The sequence below is a fragment of the Encephalitozoon cuniculi genome, chromosome IV, assembly GCF_000091225.2.
Source record: "Encephalitozoon cuniculi GB-M1 chromosome IV, complete sequence".
In the NCBI taxonomy this organism is placed as follows: domain Eukaryota; kingdom Fungi; phylum Microsporidia; family Unikaryonidae; genus Encephalitozoon; species Encephalitozoon cuniculi.
The window spans coordinates 16,448-34,111 of NC_003231.1; the positions used below are offsets into that span (position 1 = coordinate 16,448).

A 17,664-nucleotide genomic window follows, 5' to 3' on the forward strand; every position below is an offset into this window, starting at 1 on the left:
TGCATACACACAGCCTACTGCCTTCAATGGATACCCCACACCATCTGTATCCTCCTTCCTCCCCATCCACCTCCTTTCCAGCCTAGCTACATGTCGTGTAAGTTCTATCCAGCCACACTCCTTCTATTTACGTCCCTGCCCTGCCATCCGAAGCATCTGAATAACGTCAAGCAATACTTCGTCCACTCACTTCATATATTTATTATGTCCATATGCCACATACACATAGTATGTCATCAGATCTCAGGAATCCGAAGAATAGTGAGAGTCCGGAGAACCTCGCTGGTGTTCTTGGGATTCCGGTACTCTATCCTGAACTCATTCCCATTACTCGTCATTTCACACCGGACACCAGGAGGATACCGAAACCCAGACATATCCGAGGACTCCTCCTTCTTTATCTCATCCACATCATCATACTTCCCAAACGACGAGCCTCCGACCCTTCCTGTCCTCTCAGTCTCCGTGGGCCTGAACATCAGGTGGTAGACCACACTCCCTCCTCTCTCGCCCTTGAAAAGCCCAACCTCGACCTTTCTCACCTTCTTCTCCCCTCCCTCCTCAAGTATCCCATTTGCTACCATCTTCCATCTCTCACTCCCGCCCTTCATGTACTTGCCAGTCCGGACAAAAAACCTGTCACACTCCTCCTTGTCCCTGAGGAGCTTCATCACTTCCACTATGTCATGCACCTTCTTCTGCTCCTTAATCTCTTCAATCGATCTATTTCTCCACTTCTTCTCATAGCCCTCATCCAACTCACGCTTGATCTTCTCAGCACTCTTCATCCACCGGAGAACCCGTCTGTGCACCTTATAATGGTGTTCTTCACTTCTTCTCTCTTTCTTTAAAATGCCGCATCCATTAGCAGAGTCCATCTCGCCGATATCTAGTATAATATGTCTCAAGAGGAAATAGACAGTATCACCAAAGATATGGAATTTGCCTCATCAATCCATTAGGCCTTGACATATTTTATATTGCAGTAACTACCTGTAATCCTAGCTTCAGAACCACTCAAAAAGAGTTTTTCCCTCTTTGAGTATCGTGATTACTGCCATCTCCTTCTTAAGAGTTTTTGGTATTCTGAGCCAAAAGATGTGTTCCACCTCTTGATGGTGCATAGAACTTACTAGAGGCTTTATTCAAAAGTAAAAGTATGTTGTCGTGGCTCTTCTTCCCCCTCTTCTTCCACCACCGAAATCAAAGACCTCGAAGTCTCCAAATCCTCTGAACATCTTCTGGAATGGATCACTGCCAAATCCTGATGGCTGCTGAGGATTGTCAGGATCTATTCCCTTATTGTACATTTCGCGCTTCTTCTTGTCCGTAAGCACACCAAAGGCCTTGTTGACCTTCTTGAATGTCTCTTCCCATTCCTTCTCCTGTTGTTTAGTTTTCTTCTTTTTTTTGTTTTCAACGACTGTCTTCCGATACGCTTTCTTTATCTCTTTCTCGTCCGGCTTTTCACCCTCTTTGAATCCGAGTAACTTGTAGTACCCCAGGAAATCCCATTTATTTCTAGCCATTCCGCCGTAGCCATCTTCCATATGTCTCCGTCTTCTATGTCTCTTTTCTTCCCTTTCTCTTCTTGCATTTTCTCTTTCCATCTTTGCCGTCTCTATCCGATAAGCAATGTGATTTCTAAGCTTCGCATTTCGGAATCCAAACAGCCTGTATTTTTCCTCAGCCTCCTCAATGTCTCCGTCGAAAACCAATGCCATGATATACAGATACATAGTATCCTCATTGTTCCTTTTCGAGTAAAGATATCGGGCTCTATTTGACAGTCCCTGCATCCCGCCTTCAACCCCGCTTCTGCATAGATCGAATATGACATTCAACTTCAGTGCTGAGAAAATGCTAGGGAAAAAGTTGCTGTCACTCTCCACCAATGAAATACTTCGCATCAACTTGTCCAGCCTCACGTACTTGTCTCTGCTACCTAGGCTGCTTTCTTTTATTTTTTCATAGGCTGAGAGAATGTTTCTAAAAGAGAATGCCATTTCTTTGTATCCCAGATCACTCAGCATTTTGATTCCAATGGAGAACGTTCCATTCAGGAAGTGCAGCTGCATTTCCTGATGAATAAACTCAGGTCGACTTGGAAACAGAGATCTTGACTTTTTGATAAACTTCTCAGCTTCTTCTAACCTTTCATCTATTAGACACACTTGAATGTACGACTCCAAAACTGGTCTTGAATACGGGCTTTCCTTTATCAATGTGGCAATAAGTCGTATATTGTTGCTGAGCAATATGGAAAAACACTCGTGGGCTCTCTTGATTTTCTCCTTCATTCCTTGATCTCTTCCAAATTCTTTTATTACTTCGTCATACTCTCCCTTGGCCATAAGAAACTCGGCATACTTGCTTCGGAAGACATCGTTGTCTCTGAAGTGCCGGGAAATCTCTTTATAGATAGATTCCGCTTCCGAAAGATTCCCGCTTTTGATACTTAACTCTGCTTTGAATATTTCTTTGGCTAAGTCTATCTGCGCTTTTACAATCCCCAAAAGCAGTCCCAAAACTGCCTTGAACACCATCTTTTTCCTCAAGTCCACTATTCCGAAGAATTTTGAAGACTTTTGCTCTCCTTTCCATGGGCCCCGTACCGTCATTTAAGGATACTAGCTTGACAAGTTTTATTAACAACCAAACCCTCTTTATTTATTTCCTCCTGCCAAACTGCTGCCCTTCACATTTCTTTTTACCCACTTCTTCATCTCCTGGTAGGAATAGGTCACAAGCAGTATTACAAGAAGTATCCCCAGGTATTTCAGTATATTCTCGAGCCTTATGCCATCCGTATCTTTTCTCGGGAATAGACTCATTTTGTTTACTGATAATTGTCAATTTAACAAAGCCTTTGGAAACAAATCAACACGTGCCAATGTGCTGACTTAGCTACGCCCTAACTGTCTCCGATGTCCTAGAGACAAAGTGCTTAAAAAATTTACCCCCGATGAGCTTTGAAGTTCTTTTCGACGTACCAGTGAAGAAGAATGAGCCAAGCGGGCCTCATTCGCACAGAAAGCCTTTTGGGAAGGGGTCGAGGAGCTGTGTGTCCTGCTACACGTTCCGTGGCATAATAAGGAAGTTGATGATGTGTAGGCGATGCTTCAGGGAATATGCCGGCGATATAGGATTCGCAATCTATGACTAGGATATTAAAGACCTTTATTTCACCTTGTTTTTTTGAGTGTATCCTGAGCCTTTTGGGCAGCCCTTCTTTTTGGAAGTTTGATTTTTGGATATCTGTTTCCTTCCTTTCTCTGCTTTTTCGGTGAAAAGAACGACAGTGAAAGCAAGTACTGGACAAAAGGCCCAAGTGCAACCAGAAAAACCACCAGCAGCATTGTATAGTCTGGAAGGTGATACAGTCTTCCAAGGCCCAAGCCTAGGATTGAGATGAAGATCTCTCCCACCTTGTCTCCGGTGATTTTCATCTTCTTGTTGAAAAGCAACTTTTGCATGAGTACCCCAGACATTTCCAAAGCCATTAGCCACCCAACAACTAAATGGAAGGGCTTTTTGTTGTTTTTCAGGGCAATAAGCATGAAGCCTCTACCTATCACCGGAAATACTGCCGTTGATATCCAAAGGATCCTCATCTGGGAAAACATCGAGAAGATAACCATCCCAACAAAGTACGATATAAGAGACTCTTTCGACAGTTCTGCTTGCTTATAAACCATGTTAGCACACAGCCCTGGCCCAAAGAAATTCATGAATCCAGGAAGAATAAGATCCGACAATGCTGCATCAATTCCATTTTCCACTAATGCATAACTCGACTGGATGACGCATCCTGCAGTGACCACTGGCTGCAGATCTTCAAGGTTTTGCGAGAGGATCTTGCTTGGCATCATCATTCAGGGTTGTTTTGGATAAAACAAAGAGAGTGTTGATAAAACCAATCTGAAACCTTGGCATTTATATGGGGTAAACAACAATGCCCAGATCTTCCAGAGTGCAAAGTAAATAAAATGGTTTAACGATTGGATTGGGCTATTCTCTCGATTTCTTTCTTCTTATTAACTGCATAGGAGTTTTGTGAGTTTGTAGAGGCCGCTATCAGCTCATTGGCAATGGCCTCTGCCAGTGTTATTCTGTTCCTGAACGATGCATTTCTAATTCCGGCAGAAAGATTGGATATCGCTATGCTTATCCGCTTTAGAGGCGAAACATCCACAGATGTCCTTCTCATTGATCCTGCTCTTCCAATTCTTGCAGTATCCTCCCGAGGCCCGGAGTTGACAATGGCGTCGACCAGAACCTGGAGAGGGTTTTTCTTTGTCATCGAATGGATTATAAAGCAGGCGTCTTCAAATATATTGATTGCTAGTCTTTTTTTCCCACTGTTTCTTCCATGCCTCATAAGAGAGCACACAAATCTTTCTGCAATGGGAATCCTGGCCTTCCCCGTTGTTCCCTTGGTGATGGTTGTAGCTGCATGGGGAACTATTCCTCGGCGAGATAGATTTATGTATGGCCTCAGCGACACGTTGTTGACCTTAACCTCTTCGTAGCTGTATTTCTCGAACAGATTTATCTCAGCCATTCCTAAGGGTAAAAATTTTATGCTTTTTATAGGCGACAGCTTTGATTTCGAGTTCATAACAACAGCCTCCAACCCGGTGAGATGTGCGCTTGGAAAGCAGTTCTGTGTGCTTCTGTTTTCCGACAACACAGCGGTGTACAGGAGGACAGCCCACCATGTGTGTTTTGTTGTTCCGGTCCACTATCCATCGTTTGTCAGGTCCACATTGAAGCCAAGAGACCTATCTCTAAAAGAAAGTGTGGATCATCTATTCAAGTTCAAGACTGCGGAAGACAGATCCAGATTCAGTACTTATGTCAGTAGCTTAACCAATGTAGACTTCAAAATAATAAAGGAACTAGGACCTCCCAGAAAAGCACCAAAGAAGAATAAAACATCGCAGTGGCCTTGATATTGGCACGGATATATCCATTTTATATGTGTACTCCTGGACTTTATTTTAGTTGTTGAGCTTCTCGATATCTTGAAACAGCTTATCATGGGATAGAATGAACTCCTCTATTACCCTTATCTCTGGTATTTCATAGTTCTTTACTGCCTGGTCGACATCCGCCTCCATCTCCTCCTCGTTTATCCTAGCAAACAAATCTTCATCTCTGTCCATGGATTATTCAGGCATGGAATATTTGAACTGTCTCATTTGGATCTTCGAAATGGAAAACCTGCCCTTATAATGGAGGTTCTGAAAGATACATCGACATGTCTTTTTGTAACCGGCCTAGATGTTCCAAAGTATTTTAAGAACAAGGCCTTGGTGCTGTTTGCATCTACTTTCATGGTTGTGTTCTTCTTTTACATAGGATTTGGATATGAGGCTCTCAGTATTATTCTCACCAGAAACCTCCAAGTGTTTGGCGTCGGGTTTGTCTGCTTTAACTTGGCTGCGTTCTTTGCAGGAGCCTGGGTCTCATGTATAGTCCACGAAGTTGCAATGGCCTTTCATTCTGTATAGAAGGCTCTATCGACTGTAGAATACTTTGCTCCCGAAAATGGCTCTCCTCACCCCATATGAACAATGGAAACAAAGGAGTTGTAATATCGAATTTACACCCAAGAGTAAGGCTGAAGGACATAGTGGATATGTTTACTGTATTTGGCAAAGTCGTCGGGTTCATGGTGCATGGCGATGGACTTGTTTTGGAGTTTGAGGCGTTTCCTGAGAGGTCCTTGGCCATGAACAACTTTCCTTTGGCGCATAAAAGAATGAAGGTCGATCTAATTGCGTGGGATCATGGCTATGACACCTTTAAGACTGGAAACACCGTTGTCTTTGGGTCTTACCTCGACGTGGATGAAGTAAGGGATGAGTGCTGCATGTTTGGCCATGTAACTGAAGTGGTAAGAAAAGACGATGGCATATATGTTATTTGCAACTCCAAGGCTGATGGGGAAAGCATATTTATGAACATGTACGGGAGATATTATAACAAGCAGAGAATAAGGTGTCGTATGGCTGATGAAGAAAGCGTATTAGATGAATAAACACTTGGACGCCTTTACCTTTAGTCGCGTCGAGCTTGATATGGTCTGGAACACTTCCCCCTGAAGATCAAGTGAAGGTGTGCTTTACGGAAGCTTTTCACAGCTCATCAGCATAGCTAGCCAACAAAAAACCTTTACCCAGCGCGGGACTCGAACCCGCAGCCTACAGATTAAGAGTCTGTCGCTCTATCCTGTTGAGCTAGCCAGGCTTGCTAGCTCCAAGAACCACAGCCATTTGGCGCCTTGGGTGTCTGTTGTTTACCCATCAATAATTTCTTGTGTCTAATTACGCATTTGATTACATAATAAATCAAACAATTGCCTATAAAAATGTTATAGTCTATCCCAGTAGAAAACAATGTTCTGGGTATGGGCATCACTCTTGGCCGCTGCAGTGACACTTGAACCAGACCGAATCGACATGTCCGTCTCAAAAATCAACAACACAACATACAGGAGTCTTGAAGGGCTTGTCTCAAAGGACTCATACTCTCTTGTGAAAACAAAGGACCTTGGGGATTTTCCTTCGGAATCCAAGTGTACGCTTCTTTCTTGTTTCACAAAGAAAAAGTCCATCTTTAATGACGAGTATATAAACCTACTGGAAACCAGAGAGGCATACACAGGCTACAAGACTAACACTGGGTCTGCAGAGATTTGGAGGAAGATATGGGAGATCTCTAGAGAGGATACGTTGCTTCCGACTTTGGTAAGCGGGCTTCAGTTCTCTATATTGACCCATCTATCCTCCTTCCACAGAAACTTCTTCGGCACCTATCTTCCAAATCCTGTTCTTTTCCGCAAGAGGTTTCGAGACAACCATCGATTGAACTTCTATTTGACCTACTTCCTCGTAAGAAGCTGTGTCGGGAACATTGATGTGGATCAATCAGAATTGAGCGGCGGTTTGTCAAGCATAATTCATGCCATAAGAGCCCAGGGAAGCACAAACTGGGTTATCCAGCCCGTGGACTTGGAGAAGTCCATACAGAGAGTCGATGAAATGATTAGACTTCTGAAGTATGTAAACTGTGAGAAGTGTCAGCTGTGGGGGACAATCCAACTGAAAGGCCTAAGGGCTGCGCTGAAAGTATTTTCTGGGTCTACAGACTTGGAAAGTCTCGAGAGGTTTTTCCTTGTCAATTTCTTTATGAGGCTCTCGGTTTCTGTTAGAGAAAACATTAAGCTTAGGAGCTACCGGGCACCTCTTCTTGTGACAGCCTCTCTCTACTGGTTGGAAATGCTTTCCTCTGCTGCTTCTCTTCTGATGATCTTCCTGGTGTCGAGGGCAAGAAGCAAGTTCAAAAGCAGAATTGCCCTCAAGAGCTGTATGTAATGATGCATATTAAACCCTGTGTTGTCTACCGACTGTGCCCTATACTGCCATCAGGAATATAAAACTTAACTCAAGCCAACCCTTATGGACCAAACGGTAGATCTGGAAGAAGTCGCGAAGCTTGTAAAAAAAAGAGATTTCAAAGGCCTTGATCGTGTGCTGTCCACTGCTAAGGGTATAAGTGCCCTAGACCTCAAAAAGCTTGCCAAGTTGTCTGACTCTGCAAGGATCCAGGCTCTTATAGAGAACAAGTACTCAGAAGTTGTAAAGCATCAAGTGGAGGGAGGAACCAAAGACGAGGCGGGAATGACCGGGAAGGCACCCTCTCCACTAAAAAGCGATGCTGACTCTTCTTCGGCTCTTGAGGAGGTTGCGACAGGCGACTCACAAAAGGACAGGTCTATTAAAATGTTTTTCGATGCTATTAAAACAAATATTTCCGATTGTAACAATGCGTCTGCTGCATTGCTTGCGAGGCAGATAACTATCGAAATATTTGGACGAAACCCATCGGATATCGCAAAGCTTATACGAAGTAAGTGCTTGAACTTGAAAGACAAGAACAATCCTGCTCTCTGCAGAAGAGTCTATAATGGAGACATCTCGCCCTCAAGATATGTCGATATGTCATCGGAGGAAATGAAGAGTGAAAGCTTGAAAAACGAGGAGGTCAAGATGATAGAAGTCAGTCTCTATGAGTGCCAAATCCCAACTCAGAAGGCAGAAACCGATATATTCAAATGCAGTAAGTGTGGAGAAAGAAAATGCTCTTATAGGCAGTTACAGACCAGGTCTGGAGACGAGCCCATGACTACCTTTGTTACCTGTGAATGCGGAAACAAGTGGAGATTTTGCTGACGGATGGCCAAAGCTATATATTGCGTTGTCTAATTTTCTAAGATCTTGCATTAATCAAGCTTTTAATGCCTACTTAAATTAAAACATTTAATTTATGTCTTTATAAATCATGTCTATGACATGGTTGCATGCCTCCTGTACTCGGTCTCTGTCGTCTCCTGAAATTACAAGGGATTTTGATCCCCTCCCATTATCTGTTACCCTTGCAATAACCTTAAAGTCTCTCTGCAGCCTGTATATGTTCGTTCCATTTCTTCCTATAACTACGTCTTCTGTCCCAGAAGGAATGTCTAAAACCTTAACCTCTCCGTCAACATGTATGCCTTCTGGAAGCTTATTATGCATGTGCTCCATCTTTTCCCTGAAAGACCTCATGGCTGTCAATGTTCCTCTAACCAAGAGAATCATTATGTTTGGATCTCTGTTAAGTCCGTCTATTTTTATAGAGACATTTGCCTCCTGAGCCAAATTGGCCAGTTTGCCTCTATCCGTTTTGGGAACAACAATCTCCTCCTGAGACTCTACATCCTTTTCTAGATACTCGTTCAGTCCCATCTTTCTGTATTTCAGAGGATCTCTACTGAAAACGATCCTATTATGCTCTCTCACAATTTCTTTCTTGTACTCGCCTCTAAGCTCGTTCAGGAATTCTCTGGAAGTCAGCCTTATATCATCTGGCTCTGGAATTTCTCTATCCATAAGGGACTTGATTTTCCTGCGAAATGTGCTCTCGGCCGCAATATTGTCACAAATAACTGAAAATATAGTTCTGGTAGCTCAGTCGGTCAGAGCGTCGTGCTAATAACGCGAAGGTCCAGGGTTCGAGCCCCTGTCGGAACACTTTTGTTGAGTTCTGCCTCATCTATCTCTTGTCCATTTATCTCTCCATCTCTTCATGTTGTACAACTTTAGGCATTTCTCAAACAATCTGCAGTCCACATCAAGAATCGTGGAGAGGTTTCTAAGTATCTTGTTCACTCCCTCGACCCTCCAAAACCTTTTTGATGCTCTGTAAATCGACTCAAAAACCTTTGGAACAAATGTCTCTGCGTGCCGAGACACAACCCAGCGATTCAACGCTAGCATTTCTGCAACCTCCTCAACCACCAGATGGTGGTCAGAATCAAAAGACATGCTTATCACCTCACAGATCTCACTCTCCAGGCCCTGATACATCTCATCATTTATGGTTCTGAGGATCTCACCAATAACATGCACAATCGTGACCCTCGTGCTCGACCATGTTCCCATAAATACCTTTTTGAAATGTCTTATGGTCAAAGGAATTGTCTTAGGATAGTTCCTGGAAATAATCTTCATGACAACAGGTACTTCCTTACTTTCTCCACAGAATCTTATCCTAGCCATCCTTAGAACTACCTGGTGGTGGAAAATCACCACATCTTCCTCTGGGATGGCTCTTCTACTAAGAAACGCGGACACAATTCCCAAAACCTCTTCTATTCCAACATGAGGTCTGCTGCTTTCGATAAAGTTTATAAGTTCATTTGATAGTCCTAGGAAAGTTGTGCTGAGGCATTCAGGATGTCTAGAAATATTGATTAGAAGCGAGAAGACATGCTGCCTTTCTTCCACGTTGTCCGACCTGATCATTCCCACCAGTTTCAGAATAACCTTCCGTGGAAACAACTCAGCCACAACGTCTCTATCCAGACTCTTCACCATGCAAACTAGCAATCTAAGGAACTTGTTGGCAATCAGATCCCCGGGATGCTTTGAGTCCACATCTTCCATTGTGGAGTACATCTCCCCGGTGGGGTTGACAGATCTTGGAAGTGTTCTTATAATATACCTCAGAGCAATCTCAAGCACACATGAAAAAACCCGCTTTGTGATCTTCAACTCCTCGCAATCTTTCTCCAGCCATTTCAATATGTCTTCAGGGGCATTCAAGCCGATATACATGCATAGCTCGTCCTCATTGAGAAGAAAAAGCTTTCTTGCACTTTCTGTCTTATGCTTGCACTTTTTCTGCATAGCATTGAGAGATGGCATCGCTTTGTATTTTCAAGATGTCTTTCTAAAGACAGATGCATGATAATTTAATCAATCCAGATATAAATGGACTTCACCGGCATTCACAACATTTAGACCGAAAGGCAATCTGTCAAAACAAACATCAGCCCAGTCCCGGAAATGAATACAAAAAAAGCCACGGCGATACAGAAATCAGTCTTCTACCCGGCATTGATGTCCTCCATGTCATCAGTGGTGTTCGGAATGTCTCTTACAGTGATGGGATGCATGCACTCGCTTGTTCTGGAGATGTGGAAAAGGACCATGGATGAAACAACTGCAAACAGTAGATGGGGAATAGCATCAGGCAATATATTCCTCGGGTGCTTGGTCTCAAACATCCTGGTAAATGTTCTGAGGCCAAACTTGAAGAAAGCCCTGCTGTTTAGCAACATTCTCTATGCTATGGGATACATAACCTTCCTGCTTTCCCAAAGCTTCAGTTTCAGTTTCATGCTTTCTGGCCGGTTGATCGTAGGGCTCGCCGCTGGCGTAACATGTGCAATAGTGCCCATATATATCTCGCTTATATCTCCGACTGAATACAGAGGCTTTCTGCTGTCCTTTCATCCACTCGGAATCAACATCGGGGTAACTTTTGGAAATGCTCTTTCCTGCCTCAGCTCAGATAACACCTGGAGAATTCCGTTGTTTACAGCTCTGATTCTAGTGGCATTGAACTTTTTGGGCCTGCTAGGAATAGACAGCCCAGGCCATGAAGAAGGATCTTCCGGTGCATCTCTTCCTGACCTAATCACGAACAATAGGGCAAGAAAGTCCATCTTCCTTGCAATATTAGTCCATATGTCTCAGCATCTTTGCGGCGTGGATTATATAACCTTATTCCTCAAGGATCTCTTTCCTTCAGACATTCATTCCTCAGAAGTAATGGCCATCTGGATCTCTCTATTTTCTGTTCTCGTAACCGTAGTGTTTACGAAGTATATTGATCTCATTGGAAGGAAGCCATTAATCATTGCCAGCTCCCTTATCACCGGTACAGCAACGGCAATGCTTACGTTTGACCTATATCCTCCTGTAGCAACCATGCTGTTTGTGTTTGGATACAATATCGGTCTCAGCTCAATCCCATGGTTTATAACAACAGAAGTTTTCCCTCCAAAATATGCAAATTCTGCAGGGCTGTTGGCTGTTTCCATGAACTGGCTATCTGCATACGGCATCCTGGTGATTCTCTATCCCTTGCATGTCAGATACGGGAACATTATGTTCTCGTTTTACACGGCTTGCATGGGTCTGTTCGTTGGATTGATGGCTTTTCTGTTCAGAGAAACTAAGAACAAGACACCGGACTTTCAGTAGACAACGCTATGAATATCATTTGGTCTCCTTTTCTTCATGGATCCATCCGCGCTCTAGAAAAAGGCCATATAGCCCATCAGCCTCTCCAAGAAACCCGAAAAGTCTATTAAAGTCCTCTTTTGTAAACTCCCCCCTCCTAATAAAGCAGGAAATCACTTCCTTCTTTAGTTCGAGATACATGCCTGGGGACAGGTTGTAGGTCTCGCACAGCCTTCTTTCCTTGTCACTGACAAAGTACTTCGAAGGCAGAATATTCTTAACATCCATCGCATCCCTATTTTCCCTGTTGCGTCTATTCAATAGCTCGTGGAGTCTCTTTTCAATATATACTCCACGGAAAAAGACATTGAAATCTGACTTTGTCAGATACGGCGCAATCCACTTGATGCTATTTACAAACCCACACTCCTCATCTTTCTTCTTTAGATTCTGCATATCCATCAGGTTCTTACCCAATATGGCGTGCTTTCTCCTGTTTCTGAACCTGACAAGTCTCATGTACGAGTCAAGAGTTGCATTGGTTATCTTTTTCTTTAGTTCTTCTTTGCTTCCGTCGACGCTGAGGTCTCTTATGAGGACTTCGTGCTCGTCCATGTATTCAACGTCGAAGTCTCTCCTGTATGGCATATAAGAACTGATAGCGCCTCTGTAAGGATTGCTGACTTTTGGGTTTATCCGAGGCAATTCGCTCGTACTCTCTTGAAGATCAAGCATCTTATAGAAGTGGGACTTGATATCCCTTCCTGCTCCAATATACCTGGAAATCCCTTCCCAGTTTCCTATTCCGCATGTGTCAAGGCACTCCACAAACAGAATCTCCTCCAGTAAGGTCCACCCTTCTTCACCGATTTTTGCATTCATCTTTGAAACCACTCTATACCCGTGATACTTGCTATGTACCGACGTTTCTATCTGGTTCACAAAGCACCGCAGGCATAAGTCTACTGCACATTCGTTGCATTTTATAAATGTAAGATCTGTCATCATAAGGAAGCAGTAATCGCAGAGTATTGAAACTCCCCCTAGTTGATCCGAACACGAAATGGCCATGGGAATGCGTTATTCTTATTTTTTGAAGGATATAGTGATTGCTGAACTGATGGTAGATCCAAGGACACAGGCCAATCCTTTTCCTTACCAACGATTGGGTGAAGCAAATGCATAAGTACGCGTCATAAAGCCCTTGGACAAAGTTTATGATAACCTTTGATGATGTGTGTGAAGACGAGATGGAAGGCGTCTTACTGAGATACATAGACATTCCATACTTCAGGAACAATCCGTCGTACATATCCCTCTGGCAGAGATATTATTATAAGACCAAGGACCCGGGTGTGCTTTTTCTGATGAGGCATAAGAAGATATCCCGGTACTACCATTGGATTTATGTGGAGTTTTCAAGGTTCTTTATGAAAAGCGGCCATTGCGGGATGTCCAAGGCAGCTCTTGGTATGGGAATGGCATGCGGTGCATACGATCGGAAGATTCTGGAGGACGAGCTTAAAGGCATTCTCTCCTCTGCCGTCCCATGCACAGAGCACGAAGCCAATGCACTGATGAATCCAAAGGGATTTGTTGCGCTGGGGAGGGTGTGGAACTCATACCGGGAGATTCTGTTCTACAACCGAGAGCTCTTTGTTCTTGATAAGGAGGAGGTGTCCTTTGAAGAATATAGAAGCAGAACGCATACCCATCTTCCAAAGAATGGGAGCCAAAGGTTCTCTTATAGTCACGAGATCATTGAGCAGCAGCAAGTGGGAGACAAAATAGATGGAGATCCGGCCGAGGGTATGGAAGGTGTTCTAGATACAGAGCAGGAGATAGTGATTGACGGATCCACTTACTACATCAAAGAGGTGATTGACGGAAAAAGGTATAGGATGATATCCATACCTGACGGGAGCTCTGAAACTCAAGAGGACGAAGGAGATGCTTTACTTCACGAGGTACCAGAATCTGCCGTGGACTTAATCTTGAGGCTAAATCCCGACCATGTTCCTCGATTTACGGTGAAGATACTGGGTTCAAGAACGTTTCTGTTCTACAGGCTTTATCAGCTTGGCTCTCTAAAAGATTGCTTAGATGTGTCTAGTAGCATGGGATCCGAGATAGTTCTATACTTTGTAGGACAGCTCACTGGAATATTCAATGCAATGGAAAAGGAAGGATATAGGTTCACTTCATTCTCACTAGAAAGCCTGTCTGTCTCCGAAGACTGCAGACTCAAGATTGTTGACTTCGATTGGGCCTCAGATGGTTCAGGAGCCAATTGCGGCGAGGTTATTAGAGACATTCTATCGCAGTACACCAGCTTTTCTGCTGATCAGCAAGACATTGCACAAAGAATTGACGACATTCTCAAAAGGACCAATATGAAGCAGGTTATGACAAAGTACAAAATACATCTCTACGAAAGAATATGCGGGTTCTCATGAAACATGCCCCGCAGGAGCCCCAGGGCCCGGCATGCAGATCCATGGCTCTTCCTTTGAGGCAAACATTGTGGTTTCATAGGATCCATTTTCAAAGAACTTTGCATATCAATTCGGCTGTTCAGCAGCCCTAAGGGATGTCACCATACTTCTATAACTTACCGATAGAAGAATGCAAAGACAAAATACTCTCCACCGTGGAAAGATCTAAGGTATGCATAATCAAAGGGCCTACGGGATGTGGGAAATCAACATATATCCCATACTTGCTGTCATCATGCTTCCCCTCCTCCAGGATTGCTGTCGTAGAGCCGCGCAGAATAGCAGTTACATCACTGCACAAGACTCTTTCTAGTGCAATGGAAGGCGTCGGATACAAGATGAGATTCAACAAGAGCGTCGGCAAGGACACCAGAACGATTATATATACGGATGGGAGCTTTCTGAACGAGATCGGAGAAAGCGAGTTTGACTACATCATTGTCGACGAAGTGCATGAAAGATCTGTTAGGACGGACATCATCCTGGGACTACTTAGAAGCAACATTAAGAATATAAAAGGAAAGGTGATATTGATGAGTGCAACCGTCGATACTGCAAAAGTGTCCAGATACTTCAAAGCAGATGTGCTCGATATTCCTGGAGCGGGCCATCCTGTAAAGATAGAGTATCTACCTGAGTGTACCAGCGACTATATCGTGGAGTCCTACTGCATCATCAAGAGGATAGCACTCTCAAAAGAGGATTCATGGGACGGGTTTGAGCCAGAAAACAAGGGCATCCTGGTCTTTCTGCCCGGAGAAGAGGATATCAATGACCTATATGGACTGTTGAGAAAGCTCCCTGCCATAAGGGTTTACAAAATATTTTCTGCGCTAAGCGATAAGGAGCAAAGCAAGATCTACGAGCCCTGCAGCCTAAGAAAAGTTATTCTTTCGACCAACATATGTGAAACGTCCCTGACGATACCCGGCATTGGATATGTTCTGGACTCTGGGCTTCAAAAGGTGAAGATATATGACCAAATGAGCCATCTGGGGATTTGGTCTATATCCAAGGAATCGGCAGACCAACGATTAGGAAGGTGCAACAGAACTGGGCCGGGAACATGCTACCGGCTGTATACTGAAAATATGTACGGCACGCTGCCACTGCAGCAGAGCCCGGAAATCTGCAGATCTGATTTGTCCCAGGCTTTTCTGCTGCTTCTGAGCTACAGAAAGAATCCACTTAGATTTGAATTCCTGGACTATCCTACCCGCGCGAATGCCATTAGCGCCCTGAGCTTTCTTCTAGAGAAGGGATGCATTAGTATCTCTAGCATAAGAGAAGATCTGAGATGTTGTTTGAACTCCTCCTTGGTTCGGCATGATGGCGCCGTTCCGGACCCGACGGAACTGAGTCTGGACGACATCAGACTCAAGATAACAAGATATGGGAGAACTGTGCTCAGACATCCATTTGATGTCCATCTGTCTCACTTTTACCAGCAATCGTTGGGCAGGGACGTCGGGTACCTAGCATCCATCTTGGTGTCTCTAGTGAGCCAGGACAGCTGTAACTTTTTGAAGTACAAAAATAAGAGCCAGAAAACAGACATTGAGTTTCTTGTATGTCTTTTTGAGGGATACCTGGAGTCCGAAGATAAGAAGCAGTACTGTGCAAAACATGAGGTTGGCATAAAGCACATGGAGATCGCAAAGCGGATATTCTCAGCACTTAATAGAAAGAAGGATGGAGACATTGAAATGATAGAGAGGGTTTTCAGCCTCGCATATCAGCACAATCTCTGCGAAAGAATGAAGGATGGAAGCTATAAACACCTCAGGGGAGGCAGTGTGGTGTGGATACATCCTAGCAGTTGCTTTTTCAAGCGCAAGGATAGATTCATTGTGTTTGTAGACATCTTCCACACGACTAAGGCATATGCAAGAGTTGTGGGACGGTACTTTAAGGCAGCCTAAGAACTAAAATAAAGAGTAGACTCAAAATAGTTGGATCGATAGTCAAGGCCTAAGGGTTTATTGTAACCTTTACAGCAGCTCCTCGTATTCATCGTAATTCTTTGGAAACGTCATTCCATTTCCCAATGTGGAATGACTTGCAGTAAGCCAGTCCAAAGGGTCACTTCCAAATACCTGTCTCCAGTTCTGCTTTGCCCCAAGGTTGTAGGGATTCAAAACTCTTCTGTCTGTGGAGTCTGCTAGTGTTGTTATCGGGCCTTCCTGAAAGATGTGGGAGAAAGAATGGTCTCCACTGATGTAATCGTTGAGAGCATAGTGCTCTATTGTTGTTTCGTTCATTCCTATAAGCCACGTGTGGAATATCAGGAGCGACAGATTGAAGATAAATTCAATTCCCATCAATGATGCTGCCACTATGTAATTCACCCAGTGGGAGGTAGACTTTGGGATATATACCATCATATAAATAGAAATTGTCACAAGAAAAAAAACAGTTGACACTAGGTTCAGGACCATGAACTGATAGAAGAACTTGTAGTTGTGGAATCCAATACAAGTATTTAGTAATGCACAGTGATGATCATACTTAAGGTAGCATCTTTTGCATGTTCCGCAGTGATGGGCTCTGGGCGGCTTGTATGTTTTGCACTTGCTGCATAACTTAACCTTTGCTATGCTCTGTCTCATCACCTCTTCTTCTACAAACTTATTCATTCCTCTTAGCTTCAGGTTGTATCCCTCCTGCGGAACGTCCGGAAATAGCTCGAGGGTGCTCACTCCTTCATTTATGAATAGCTTCATATAGAATGTTGCCTTGTATGTTACTATCATGTGATATGCAACAAACAGAACAAAGATCGTCCAGGAATCGAATTCCGTGTCTTCCAAGCATAGAAGCCCTACAAAAACAAAGTACGCATAGAGCTCGAGTCCGGGATAGATGACAAAAACTGTTATTCTCAAGGCTTCGCTCCAAAATCCTTTCCACCCCATTTCTATTGTTTGTGGGTTCTATCACGGGCACGCCCAATAAAACTAAATCAACAATAGAAGGAAAGGGTTGATAGCTAGGCAGTGATCTCTAATTTAGTCATCACAATATATTTATTTATTCTGATAAAGTGGAATCAGCAGCTTTATTGAAGTTATAAATCAGGCAGGACTTGGACATAAAAACACTGTGCATGCTGTAGCTTATATAAAATGGTCCTGTCTCCAGGCTAGAGTTCGCCTATCTTCTTTCCAATGATCTTTGGGTTCTGTGCGGAGAGCTTCGGTATTGCTATTGCCTTGTAGTCGAATGTACAGCTGTGCTGATCGTAGAATCTATGCCTGATGCAGTACACGTTCCCACATCTGCAGCTGTAGTTGTTTGTCAGCTTTAATCTTTTTCCACACTTTCCGCAGGACATAGAGGCAGCCTCCTTTTTTTCTACCGTGTTGTTTTCTGTAACACACTTCTTCTTCTGCAAGCTATATGGAGAAATGGTTATCTTTCTCTTCTTCTGGAGCTGGGTATTGCTGATCGGCTCATGGCACCCCGGGTCTTCCTTCTTGACGTCGTCCTCGCTCCTGATTTCCTCCTCCATCCTCCTCACGAAGTTCTCCATTTTCATCGGTCCCCAAATAATCCATTTTTTAAGTTTATTCATCGGTCCGGGAGGTAGA

At 43.7% G+C, this 17,664-nt stretch overlaps 20 protein-coding genes across 20 annotated transcripts, besides 2 other annotated features; 9 read left to right on the forward strand and 11 right to left on the reverse strand.

The window, feature by feature from the left end:
• Positions 1-236: 236 nt before the first annotated feature.
• ECU04_0110 (uncharacterized protein) lies at positions 237-878 on the reverse strand (the record flags this gene model as incomplete). Its single annotated transcript, NM_001041044.1, has 1 exon — positions 237-878. The coding sequence occupies one exon, from the start codon at positions 876-878 to the stop codon at positions 237-239; it is 642 nt and encodes a 213-aa protein (NP_584694.1).
• A 267-nt stretch (positions 879-1,145) lies between these two features.
• On the reverse strand, positions 1,146-2,621 carry ECU04_0120 (uncharacterized protein; the record flags this gene model as incomplete). Its single annotated transcript, NM_001041045.1, has 1 exon — positions 1,146-2,621. One exon carries the CDS (start codon positions 2,619-2,621, stop codon positions 1,146-1,148), a length of 1,476 nt encoding a protein of 491 aa, NP_584695.1.
• Positions 2,622-2,666: 45 nt separating this feature from the next.
• ECU04_0123 (uncharacterized protein) lies at positions 2,667-2,834 on the reverse strand (the record flags this gene model as incomplete). The annotated part of the gene is made up of 1 exon (NM_001415575.1): positions 2,667-2,834. The coding sequence occupies one exon, from the start codon at positions 2,832-2,834 to the stop codon at positions 2,667-2,669; it is 168 nt and encodes a 55-aa protein (NP_001402579.1).
• A 131-nt stretch (positions 2,835-2,965) lies between these two features.
• Positions 2,966-3,166, forward strand: ECU04_0125i (uncharacterized protein; the record flags this gene model as incomplete). Its single annotated transcript, NM_001041046.1, has 2 exons — positions 2,966-2,977; positions 3,011-3,166. 2 exons carry the CDS (start codon positions 2,966-2,968, stop codon positions 3,164-3,166), a joined length of 168 nt encoding a protein of 55 aa, NP_584696.1.
• A 19-nt stretch (positions 3,167-3,185) lies between these two features.
• Positions 3,186-3,875, reverse strand: ECU04_0130 (uncharacterized protein; the record flags this gene model as incomplete). The annotated part of the gene is made up of 1 exon (NM_001041047.1): positions 3,186-3,875. One exon carries the CDS (start codon positions 3,873-3,875, stop codon positions 3,186-3,188), a length of 690 nt encoding a protein of 229 aa, NP_584697.1.
• A 119-nt stretch (positions 3,876-3,994) lies between these two features.
• On the reverse strand, positions 3,995-4,564 carry ECU04_0140 (40S ribosomal protein S5; the record flags this gene model as incomplete). The annotated part of the gene is made up of 1 exon (NM_001041048.2): positions 3,995-4,564. One exon carries the CDS (start codon positions 4,562-4,564, stop codon positions 3,995-3,997), a length of 570 nt encoding a protein of 189 aa, NP_584698.2.
• Positions 4,565-4,583: 19 nt separating this feature from the next.
• ECU04_0150 (uncharacterized protein) lies at positions 4,584-4,955 on the forward strand (the record flags this gene model as incomplete). Its single annotated transcript, NM_001041049.1, has 1 exon — positions 4,584-4,955. One exon carries the CDS (start codon positions 4,584-4,586, stop codon positions 4,953-4,955), a length of 372 nt encoding a protein of 123 aa, NP_584699.1.
• Positions 4,956-5,003: 48 nt separating this feature from the next.
• ECU04_0152 (uncharacterized protein) lies at positions 5,004-5,168 on the reverse strand (the record flags this gene model as incomplete). The annotated part of the gene is made up of 1 exon (NM_001415577.1): positions 5,004-5,168. One exon carries the CDS (start codon positions 5,166-5,168, stop codon positions 5,004-5,006), a length of 165 nt encoding a protein of 54 aa, NP_001402580.1.
• A 69-nt stretch (positions 5,169-5,237) lies between these two features.
• Positions 5,238-5,516, forward strand: ECU04_0155 (uncharacterized protein; the record flags this gene model as incomplete). Its single annotated transcript, NM_001415578.1, has 1 exon — positions 5,238-5,516. One exon carries the CDS (start codon positions 5,238-5,240, stop codon positions 5,514-5,516), a length of 279 nt encoding a protein of 92 aa, NP_001402479.1.
• Positions 5,517-5,572: 56 nt separating this feature from the next.
• Positions 5,573-6,046, forward strand: ECU04_0160 (uncharacterized protein; the record flags this gene model as incomplete). The annotated part of the gene is made up of 1 exon (NM_001041050.2): positions 5,573-6,046. One exon carries the CDS (start codon positions 5,573-5,575, stop codon positions 6,044-6,046), a length of 474 nt encoding a protein of 157 aa, NP_584700.2.
• Positions 6,047-6,181: 135 nt separating this feature from the next.
• Positions 6,182-6,255, reverse strand: a tRNA (tRNA-Lys).
• A 149-nt stretch (positions 6,256-6,404) lies between these two features.
• ECU04_0170 (ER oxidoreductin) lies at positions 6,405-7,382 on the forward strand (the record flags this gene model as incomplete). Its single annotated transcript, NM_001041051.1, has 1 exon — positions 6,405-7,382. One exon carries the CDS (start codon positions 6,405-6,407, stop codon positions 7,380-7,382), a length of 978 nt encoding a protein of 325 aa, NP_584701.1.
• Positions 7,383-7,466: 84 nt separating this feature from the next.
• On the forward strand, positions 7,467-8,240 carry ECU04_0180 (transcription elongation factor DST1; the record flags this gene model as incomplete). The annotated part of the gene is made up of 1 exon (NM_001041052.1): positions 7,467-8,240. One exon carries the CDS (start codon positions 7,467-7,469, stop codon positions 8,238-8,240), a length of 774 nt encoding a protein of 257 aa, NP_584702.1.
• Positions 8,241-8,327: 87 nt separating this feature from the next.
• On the reverse strand, positions 8,328-8,939 carry ECU04_0190 (uncharacterized protein; the record flags this gene model as incomplete). Its single annotated transcript, NM_001041053.1, has 1 exon — positions 8,328-8,939. One exon carries the CDS (start codon positions 8,937-8,939, stop codon positions 8,328-8,330), a length of 612 nt encoding a protein of 203 aa, NP_584703.1.
• Positions 8,940-9,006: 67 nt separating this feature from the next.
• Positions 9,007-9,080, forward strand: a tRNA (tRNA-Ile).
• Positions 9,081-9,098: 18 nt separating this feature from the next.
• On the reverse strand, positions 9,099-10,238 carry ECU04_0200 (uncharacterized protein; the record flags this gene model as incomplete). Its single annotated transcript, NM_001041054.2, has 1 exon — positions 9,099-10,238. The coding sequence occupies one exon, from the start codon at positions 10,236-10,238 to the stop codon at positions 9,099-9,101; it is 1,140 nt and encodes a 379-aa protein (NP_584704.2).
• A 159-nt stretch (positions 10,239-10,397) lies between these two features.
• ECU04_0210 (glucose transporter type 3) lies at positions 10,398-11,600 on the forward strand (the record flags this gene model as incomplete). The annotated part of the gene is made up of 1 exon (NM_001041055.1): positions 10,398-11,600. The coding sequence occupies one exon, from the start codon at positions 10,398-10,400 to the stop codon at positions 11,598-11,600; it is 1,203 nt and encodes a 400-aa protein (NP_584705.1).
• Positions 11,601-11,615: 15 nt separating this feature from the next.
• ECU04_0230 (uncharacterized protein) lies at positions 11,616-12,650 on the reverse strand (the record flags this gene model as incomplete). The annotated part of the gene is made up of 1 exon (NM_001041056.1): positions 11,616-12,650. One exon carries the CDS (start codon positions 12,648-12,650, stop codon positions 11,616-11,618), a length of 1,035 nt encoding a protein of 344 aa, NP_584706.1.
• Positions 12,651-12,796: 146 nt separating this feature from the next.
• On the forward strand, positions 12,797-14,035 carry ECU04_0240 (uncharacterized protein; the record flags this gene model as incomplete). Its single annotated transcript, NM_001041057.1, has 1 exon — positions 12,797-14,035. One exon carries the CDS (start codon positions 12,797-12,799, stop codon positions 14,033-14,035), a length of 1,239 nt encoding a protein of 412 aa, NP_584707.1.
• A 134-nt stretch (positions 14,036-14,169) lies between these two features.
• On the forward strand, positions 14,170-15,996 carry ECU04_0250 (uncharacterized protein; the record flags this gene model as incomplete). The annotated part of the gene is made up of 1 exon (NM_001041058.1): positions 14,170-15,996. The coding sequence occupies one exon, from the start codon at positions 14,170-14,172 to the stop codon at positions 15,994-15,996; it is 1,827 nt and encodes a 608-aa protein (NP_584708.1).
• A 69-nt stretch (positions 15,997-16,065) lies between these two features.
• ECU04_0260 (DHHC-type Zn finger domain-containing protein) lies at positions 16,066-16,989 on the reverse strand (the record flags this gene model as incomplete). The annotated part of the gene is made up of 1 exon (NM_001041059.1): positions 16,066-16,989. One exon carries the CDS (start codon positions 16,987-16,989, stop codon positions 16,066-16,068), a length of 924 nt encoding a protein of 307 aa, NP_584709.1.
• Positions 16,990-17,216: 227 nt separating this feature from the next.
• On the reverse strand, positions 17,217-17,612 carry ECU04_0270 (uncharacterized protein; the record flags this gene model as incomplete). The annotated part of the gene is made up of 1 exon (NM_001041060.2): positions 17,217-17,612. The coding sequence occupies one exon, from the start codon at positions 17,610-17,612 to the stop codon at positions 17,217-17,219; it is 396 nt and encodes a 131-aa protein (NP_584710.2).
• Between the last annotated feature and the right edge of the window lie 52 nt (positions 17,613-17,664).